Consider the following 9611-nt stretch of genomic DNA (forward strand, 5'->3'; position numbering starts at 1 on the left):
TTTCGTCATTGAATTGCATGGGCCTCGTATTTACATTGAGGCTAAATGGACTGAGTCTAACAAAATGGTTTCGCTAGGCCGGGTTTTCAATAATTTTGCCAAGTTTCGTGGCTATTACAAAGGTTGGTATTATCCACCAGAACCAGAAGGGATAATAAGAGATGCAAGAGGTGGTGTTGTTAAACGGAATGGGTTTTTTTACCCAAAAGGATCTTTGGAAGGATTTGATCCTGAGAAAAGAATTCCGATGAAAACGAAAGGGTTGTATTACCCGCCCGAAGCACATGAAGGTCTCTGGCATGGTAAAGGAATAATCTTTGGACATTATAAAACGTGGTCAGGAAAGAAGTAAGTTTCTAGCTTCCGCTGAATGTTAATCTTATTTGTAGTACACGTCCTCTTATCAAGAAAATGAATGTAAAACCTCTTTCATTCTCCCAAGATTAGCAATTTTCTTTGCCCTACATTCTCTCTTTGAGCCACGAAAAATATCCTTGTTGTACCTGCAATTTTTAAAATTTGTCAGCAGACATAGGATCAGCTGCCTTGCCTACATGCCCTGAATTTGGTACGAATATCAAATTATTGTATACTCAAATTGGTTTATTATAAACTGTGGGGGGGGGGGGGGGTAGGGTCGCTATTGAAGGAATGGTTCCATGTTTTTCACTATTCAAAGAATAAGCCTAAGCAGGCACGCCAGACTTGAAACTTTGTTGTGGGCTTGCAATATATTGCCTGTACACATATCTATATGGTCGCCCAAAACGTAAGTGTCACATCAAATGAAAATTCATCACATCAAACACAAATACATCAAATGCAAATTCGCCACATCAAGAACTTTGCGTCTATCAACATTGAAAAGAGACTGGCAATAATTGTATCACATGACTTACCCAACAGTGACACTTCTGGGCCACCATACATCTGCACGCTTTTGCATTTTGGCAACCCAAATCCCTAGATAATAACAACATTGTGAACTATAAAAGTAACTAACAATTTCAGATGTGCAGTCTTAAATTTTCTAAGTAAACTTATTTATGCAAGAAACAAAGTTTCCAGTTAGGTAGGCTTGCATGTTTGCAGCCATTATTCCTTTGGACTTTATGAACCACTTCAAGCATGGGTACTTAAAAAAATGACATTAAATAAGGTGCTTGATTTTGCATATATTATATATGCACCACATCTCATGTATTCGTTTCAACAATATGCTTTTGTAATTTCTGACCAGGGGCAGGGGGAAGGACCTTTTCTAGTATCTGGGGTGTAGCTTTTGGCGCTAATGCAGTAATGTTCCGCTCTGCATTTTTAGGTCCTAAATAGGTAACTTTATACGAAACGATAGCATATGGTGCTTTCATAGACTATCAATAGAGTCATATAACCTGTTAATGTTTTGCTAAGTTTGCTCAAAATTCTGTTTCACTCATACCATCAATCAATTGTCAGCCATCATCTTTAACACCCTAATTTGTGTAAATGAGTCAACAATAGCACACAAACATTGCTTGGCAGAACTTTTGCAAATAATCTGACATGCCAGTTTGGACTCATAAAGTTTTATGTAATTGCCAGTTAACTTTGGAATCCTGGACTTTAGAAGTGCACCAGGTTCATTTTATGAAAATTTTTTAGAAATAAAAAGACAAATTGATGCCAGAGGAAAACAATTCAGTAGGTATTCACTTGTATGTGTCTTCTTTTTATACAGAGTGAACAGACTCTGGAGGCCCAATTTACAAACAGCTACTCTATACAGCAAGATTCTAGATGAGAAGTTCACATTAAAAGTGACAGTACATGCTTTAAAATGCATAGACAATGCTGGTGGCTTTGACAGGTATATTCTAAAGACGCATCCAAATAAAATGAGGTCCAGGAAAGGAATGGAGCTGAAACTTTATATGCGAAAAGTTCTTCAAGGTCTAGAAGAAGGAAGGACTTTAGATGAGATAAAAGAAGAAGTTGGACCAAAGGATCCTGTAGATAAACGCATTCCAGTTAAAAAAGAACATACAAATAGGTTTTACTTTGATTATAGAGGCTGTAGAAAGCAGATGATATTTTGCTGAGTTGGTGTTGATTGATAAATTTTGTATGTATGATTGAACCAGCAATAACTTTGTGCCTCTTGAAACTTGATTTCTGTCAGATTAATGAAGATCATGTATTAGGCTAGCCAGTTCTATATCATTAAATTGTCTTTAGTGTTATAGCAAGTTTTTCTCTGTCTTTCATGTAATTTTGTTGAAGCCAGGTTGCTGGGTCATTCCATGTCAAATCAGCAAAATTTCTTAAACTGCCCATGGGCATGAGCTGTATTAATTGCAATTTCATTGTTAGCTTTTGCAATGTGTGCCAAAGTTTCTATAAATAGAGTATCTGTGTCTCACATTTGCATTTTTTACTGTAATATTGTTTACATTGAATAAAGATGAGAGGATTCTAAAATTTAAGCAGTGATTATAGGTTTTTATTTGGCAGTTATCTTTAAAAAATTACATAAATGAAATCAATCTGTGCAATTCTCTAAATGTTCTATGAGCAGCAAAGAATTTCAAAAATTGAATGAGTTTCTTTGGTTCCCAATTCAACACAAACATCACTTTCCCAAGCACTTTCCTTAATTTTTTTTAAAGGTAATGTGTCCAGCTAAAGCAAGTGGCTCTGCGAGAGTTTTCAGGAACATGTGATTTTTCATATCATCACCCCAGCCATCACGGTCGTTCTGTTTATTTACCCTGCTGTGAGGTTAGCTTTTCATGTGAGCAGTTTTGCATCGCAAGAATACTAACCAATTGCAAGCCGTTATTTTAATGAATGGCTTGACAAGTTGGGTATACGCAGTCCTTTTATACGGACACATTACCTTTAAGTAGACATTTTAAAAATTTGTTCTCAGCCTTCTTAGTTTCATCAATAGGGAATGTTTCAGGAAATAGAGTTTTTAAATCGATTTTTAGTAGAATTATGTAGACTGTGTCCGTATCCAAAGAATCCATATATTTTGACAAAAGTGGGGGAGGTGGGTAACTACCCCCCTATAACCCCCTTGGCGTCACCACTGGAAAGGAGACTGTCATCAACATATTGCATTCAAACAATGCTATAAGTTATATTTTTGCCCACAGGGGACAGGAGTGATTTTTCAGGTATACCGTGAATCCACGAATTAGCCCTTATTTATTTTTGATATTTTTGGATGGGGGCTTATTTGAGGGGGGACTTATAATATTATTGTAGACATTAAGGAAACATTATTAAAATATATCGTTTATTTTAGTAGGAATTTCTGTATGAGAATTTAATTAATTAATACCAAAAGTATGAATTCGTTGTGGTAATTCAACAAAACGCCATAGGCAACTTCAGATGGCAAAAATCATCAAATTGAGGGGTCCAATTAGAGAATCTACGGTAGCAGTGAGGGCTTATTCGAGGGAGGGGGGTCTTATTGACAGTTTGTAGTTCTAGGGTGGGGGCTTATTCGATGGGGGCTTTTTTGAGGGGGGGGGCAATTGTTAGGTATGTTCCATACAAAGATTTAGATTTTCGCTTTATACGGCAATGTGCCACAGCTAAAAACAATCACACCATGGACACAACATGCATTTGTCATGGACTCAACATGTTCTTTTAAGCAAGAGGCAAACAGGGCTTTCATTGATTTTTCATTATTGGTCTTCTAGATCCTGCAGAAATTTACGATTGGCTTGGCAGAAAATTACAAGCTGATTTATAAGTTAAAGTTACAAATAAAGGTATCATTCTGGATACGAATCCCGTCTGGGGTACTATTTTCGTGACGTCATACAGTTGATGTCTAGACGGATGTCGATGATGGCGAAATTACCTTGTGGCCTCAATACAACAACGAGGTTACGGATTCCCCTTTGAAGAAAGTTGGAAAGTACCGACGATCAGTTGTCAAGCGAGAACTTCTGTAAGATAATAAATTTATAGAGAGCAGTCACAAGGAGTATTTTGTTAAAAAACTGTAAGTAGGTTAAGTACTATCATTTCCAGTTGGATCAGAAGCTTCGGTTTGCTTTAGAAGGCTTATTTATTAGTGATAGCAGATGTCTGACTTTTTAGGCCCACATAAGTATGTATCGGCGTGCCGGCAAGATGCAGATTTGAACTCAAAATATGGAACTAAAGTACCTTTTGAGATAATAAGATTCTTAAATCTTTTCGTTTTTTATATTTTATTTCTAATAACAATGTAAATGCCCTTTTTTGACCGCATTTTCCGGTATCCAAACAGTAATCAGGCATCTGTAGATGACTCACTTCCCAATCCTTTCTTTGTGAAACAAATTCGAAATAACCCTGAACCTTCCATTGGATAAATAAGTTGTAATATTTAGTATTTCATAAGCACTTTAACTAAAACCTTCATATAAAGCAATAGTTAACAAGAAATCATACTTTTTGAATGCCTGATGGTCCACTCAACTGATGGTAGTTACATTTGGTTTTTGTTCGAGACTATTTTGATAACTGTATTTTAAAATTCAAATTTGCTATGTACATTAAAAACCCACATTCATATGCTGATTTTTTCCTCACTAGGTAAAAACAAACAATTTCTTCTAAAAGAACAGATTGGTTTTTGACTTTTGAAGAAAAGAAACATGGGTCCTCCAGTCAACAGAGGACCAGACAGAGATGAAGCACAGTCGCGTGATGTTGATGAGGAGAATGAAGATGGAAATGATGAAACTGATTCTCCTGTCAGGCCTAGGTCAGTGAGGCAAAGGACATATCGGGAAAGAGTTTTTCATAGGGACGTTAGCACAGTGGATGAAGTGATGCAGGAAGCTACAGGATATGTGTCATCTTTCATTGCAGATCGTTTGGATGAGGATGGTTTTCAGGTCCCTGACTATTTAAGAGATTCTAGCCAGAATGTTAAAAGGTACTTTAGCTTGACAGCATATATTTTTATAGAAACTGGTCATATCCCAAATTGGATCTGTTATTCCTCTTTTACCATAAATAATAATAGTTATGATATATAATAATAAATAATATGATTAAGTAATAGATATGATGCCAAGACTTTCAATTGTCATAAACAATAGTCATATACATTAGATATCAACATTCAGATCTTAACTGGCCATATTTCAGCCTTTTTCTAGAAGACTTGGATAATTTTGCTATTCTGTGGACAAGCTTTCAAGTTGTCTGGTACAAAATAAAAAAAATAAGATTTTCTTTATTATGATATTTTTAAATTTTTATTGTGTTTTCTAAATCATTTTTATAAGAAGAGTATTCATTTTCTAGAGCCACCGCACAAGCTTTGAGGCAGATTGGAGATGATATGGTGAACAACCAGGAACTGAATTTATTAATGGATCGATTGACTGTAACAATGGACAATGTATATGAAACATTTGCTTCCATTGCATCAGAGATATTTCGAGATGGAGTTATCAACTGGGGCAGAATTGTGACACTATTGTATCTTGGCTATAAACTAGGGTTAAAGCTTCTGTTTGAAGGTGGTTTGTTGAAGACAATTATAAAATGGATTCTGCGTTTCATAAGTGAAAAGCTAGTAACATGGATTGCACAGTTTGGAGGCTGGGTGAGTAATGTTTTTTAAGTGTGGATCTTTTGAACCACAAAGAAGTTTTCTTCAGACTCTTGCCACTTTTCTTTATTTCTTCTTAACCTACCCAGAATATTTTCTTTTAAATGTTTGTGCAAAGCTCTGAAATAGTATCTACAAATATAGATATTGTGGGTTTTTCTAAACAAGGCTAATACTGGGGGGAGCTAAGGGGTTGCTATCACTGCTTAGTAAGCAATTTTGAAATAATTAAGTTTCATTTATTTCAATAAATAAAGCAAAGATTTTTGTTTGTGGCTACATTTGTTTGTGAAGCACTTGCCTTTTTCTAAGCTTTCACTTTTCTTTGTTGCAGGACACCTGTATAAGTTATTTTGGTTCAACTTCTGCACAAATGATTGGAGTTTTCCTTGCAGGATGTGCAGTAACAGCTCTAGTGTTTTGGATGCGGCAGAAATAAATACTGACATTGCACAAATTATTTAAGCTAATATTTCTAAAGACTATGAACATGATACAAATAGGTTTTGTAAATTTTATATGGGCTACTGGTGGTGATAAAGGAGTGTAGTGCATTCCTTTTGCCTCTAAATGCAGCTAACTACTTGGTGGTTCAAGCTGTCAAGAGTAAATGTCTGTCTAATAGGCCTTAGAAGGTCAAGGGCTTGTCTGTGGACAAGTAAGTGTTTTTACTAGAAGAGGGAACAACAAAAGATCAAGCAGAACAGAACAGGAATCAACTATTATGTCAGAGCCTAAGAAAAATCCCTATTTCTAGTAACTAAAACATCTTTACTTTTGCTAGGTTCCAAATGAGTTGGCTAAAGCTTTTATGATTATAACCTCTGTTTAAAACAAGATGTTTTTTCTTGTTTACGTTCAGCTTGTCTTTTGGTCGTTCTGTTTTTAGCATACCGTATTTCCTCTAAAGAACACTGCTGCGTTTATTACGAACTCCAAGTTTTGGATGCGGTGTTCAGTGCAGAGCGGCATTTAATTCAAAATGAAAAGTTTTTCAAATGAAAAATGCAATGAAAAACATAAAAACAGACTTTAAACAATGTTTTCTTTTCCCCAAAACACGTAATAAAGATTGTGTGAACAATTTTTGAAAGTTTACAAAATATATCTACACGTTATGGAAATGTCAATGAATGTCAATATCCTTGTCTCCGTCAGAGTCCTCGTCACTATGATATAAAAACTTTCATAGCTTTCAAATAGTGATGTGTTTTCTAATGAACACAGCTTTTCAAGATGCGGCGTTCAGTAGAGGGCAGCGTTTATCAGAGGGCGGCATTTTTTCCAAATGGTCGGCTGAAGGTGTGGTATTCAATAGAGGGCAGCATTCATTAGAGGAAATACAGTAGACCATGAGTAGGACACCATAAAACATGATTGCTTCAGGGCATGTGCCACTGGGGGGGGGGGGTGTCAGAGGCACCATGGCCTCCCTACTTTTTCACAAGCTTAACTCGTTTCTTTATATAAGCCTCTAAATAACAACAAATATATTGAAGGAAAGTAACCTATTTAAACAGTGTAAGCAATGAGTTTACAATTTTGGGGCTAGAAGGAGAGAAGGAGTAAGAAGAAACATTCTTTACATTCTGATGGCCCCTCCAGTTTAGGATCAGTGGCACGTGCCCTGTGCTAACAGCAAATAACTAGTCAGTCAAAGGTTTATCAATGCGTCACAGTTAGCTTTTGATAATTGTAAAGAAGAAATTGCACTTACTAAGAAGATTAGTGTTTCATGTTTGTTTGAGTATTGAAAAGCACCTTTTCTTCATATAGTTGTATGAATGTAATATTTTGCAATGTAGTATTATAGAATCATAAATTAGATTGTTATTAAAAGGTTTTTACCTACTGATATTTCACTTTACCAAGATTTTCAATTACATTGCGTCCTCAAATAGGCCCCCACCTTCGGATAGGCCCTCCTTTGAATAAGCTCCACTCAAAAGTATTTTTTTGTTGAATAAGTCCCCAACCTCGAGTAAGCCCCCATAGGGGGCAAATTAATTTTCAGAAAAAAACTTTCATTTATCGTTACTTTTCTAACTTATCAAAGTTATTTTTTGCACATTGAACAATTTCATCTAACTTCTTATATTTGTCCATCTTTTCGAGTAACTTTTCAACGAGAGAAGTTGCCATTGTCTTTCAATTTGTTACAGTTTTATGTTTCGGAGATAGCTGTACTTTGAAATAGAACAAAAATGTTTGCCCTGGTAATATTTTAGTCTGCTGCTAAAAGAGCCCCCACTTTCGAGTAAGCCGTCCCCTCGATTAAGCCCCCACCAAAAAATACTTTTTTGCGAAATAAGCCCCGAGGCTTATTCTAGGACTTACGGTAAGCCAACACCTAGCAACATAACTAGCTTAAAGAGACTGTCGAATCTCTAAGACTCATGCGTACTTCTTTTCCTTTTAACATTACCTCCCACATGCATTGTCACTGACAGCCTAATTGCTGGCCCTAGGTCGGCTTTAGGTCCTCATTCAGTCTAGCTGTACTGATGAGCCCTGGTATGGGGCGAAACCGGTCTACAGCCGACTGTTTGAGGTGTCAGTGGCTTTCTTTACTTCACAACATAACTATTGTCGTTGATTGATTAGCGGGTGATACCTTTAGCTAAACCAAAAAGAAAGTTTGGCAACATATCTGATGCAAGGTTATACAAAATTTAAGAACTTTTCTGTTGTGCAATGGGCCCAAAAACGGACTTATGAGAAATTCTATAAATGGGCAGTTTTAAGCATTTAAGAAGGCGTGGTCCTTTTCCCTTAACCCATTCTCCCTCCAGTGTTGTCGCACTAGTAACTTTCTCAAAGCATTTGCTATAAGAAGCTGTTTGCTTCATTATGCAACTACTAAGTTGATATTTTTCACCGCAAATATTTCACAATCTTCATGAAAATTTGTTTTGATCATAATCTCCTATACCGAACAAGTTTGAAGGGAAAATTTACAATGCTCCCAACTGTTTCAAACTTTTCTGTTCTTGGTATGAAAGTGAAAATTGAAAAAATTTCTCTATCAATTAAAGGTACCAATACATCGATGTTGATAGCCTATTACGGCCGAAGTAGACACAAAAACATGTGGGTAGCATATACATGGAACACTAGGAATCAATTGCAAAATTGCATACCCCCAAATCAACAAGCATCGCGAACTCATATCGGCAAGGGACATATCTTTTAACAATAATATTTTCATCTCTATCAAATAATAATAATATTTTCATCTCTATCAAACATCATTAGCAAGGATTGAGCAGCGAACAAGATTATTGAGCAAGTAAAGAAGTTGGCAAATACAATTCAACATGGCCCTAACTAGACAAGCATATTGCTATTGGATACTGCTCAAGTCGTGAGCTGGATTCGTTTGGCCACGACTGTGGTACAGTAAAACACGCATATATGAAACTCACCTATAAGCAGAGCAGCCGGAAGGGCTATATGGCAAGGAGGCAAAGCGCTAGAAAAATAGAGCAAAACGAAATAAAGATTATTGTTAAAGTTTTCGAAGCCAAGGGGGCAACTATTCCCGTGGGCCTCCGTGCTCCGGCATCAATGCTTATTAGAAACTGCAAGCTGACTTTCTCAAGTTTATCGAGCCTGTCAAGTTTATTGAGTTAGAAATTATTGAGACTGAATTTCTTTACTAATAACTTTACTAATAATTGCTAAAACTTTACTAATAACATTTTGAATAAAACTTTCTGAAATATAATAAGTCAAAGAAGCAGCAGCAATTTTTAGAGAAGCAGAACCAAAAACGAATGAGCTTTGTATTTGTTGCTACCTAGCATGAGAAGGTAGTTTTTAGGACACTGAGAAGCTATGCTTATCGAGCGCCTCGTGATTCCTACGCCTGGAATTACAGAGAGCTGGCGACTCTCCTCACTCTGGGTCAGGGACTCGAACCACGGACCCTTAGGTCTGTAGTCAGCGCCTCTAACAACTGAGCCATCCTCGCACTGTTATTAAATCCGAGGCAAAA

At 36.4% G+C, this 9611-nt stretch overlaps 2 protein-coding genes across 3 annotated transcripts; both read left to right on the top strand.

Moving 5' to 3' along the window:
- Positions 1 to 34: 34 nt before the first annotated feature.
- LOC135695406 (large ribosomal subunit protein bL28m) lies at positions 35 to 2222 on the top strand. Its single transcript, XM_065214491.2, has 2 exons — positions 35 to 348; positions 1721 to 2222. Exons 1-2 carry the CDS (start codon positions 65 to 67, stop codon positions 2079 to 2081), a joined length of 645 nt encoding a protein of 214 aa, XP_065070563.2. The 5' UTR covers positions 35 to 64; the 3' UTR covers positions 2082 to 2222.
- A 1600-nt stretch (positions 2223 to 3822) lies between these two features.
- Positions 3823 to 7457, top strand: LOC135695404 (apoptosis regulator BAX). 2 transcript variants are annotated; one of them, XM_065214487.2, is made up of 4 exons: positions 3823 to 4006; positions 4585 to 4930; positions 5305 to 5608; positions 5949 to 7457. In XM_065214487.2, the coding sequence occupies exons 2-4, from the start codon at positions 4647 to 4649 to the stop codon at positions 6051 to 6053; spliced, it is 693 nt and encodes a 230-aa protein (XP_065070559.1). In that variant the 5' UTR covers positions 3823 to 4006; positions 4585 to 4646; the 3' UTR covers positions 6054 to 7457. The 2 variants fall into 2 exon arrangements, with proteins under 2 accessions (XP_065070559.1, XP_065070560.1); XM_065214488.2 differs by having other exon boundaries at positions 3876 to 3952.
- Positions 7458 to 9611: the final 2154 nt, after the last annotated feature.

This window comes from Rhopilema esculentum, chromosome 2, assembly GCF_057945365.1.
Source record: "Rhopilema esculentum isolate cy_ngs chromosome 2, ASM5794536v1, whole genome shotgun sequence".
Lineage (NCBI taxonomy): Eukaryota > Metazoa > Cnidaria > Scyphozoa > Rhizostomeae > Rhizostomatidae > Rhopilema > Rhopilema esculentum.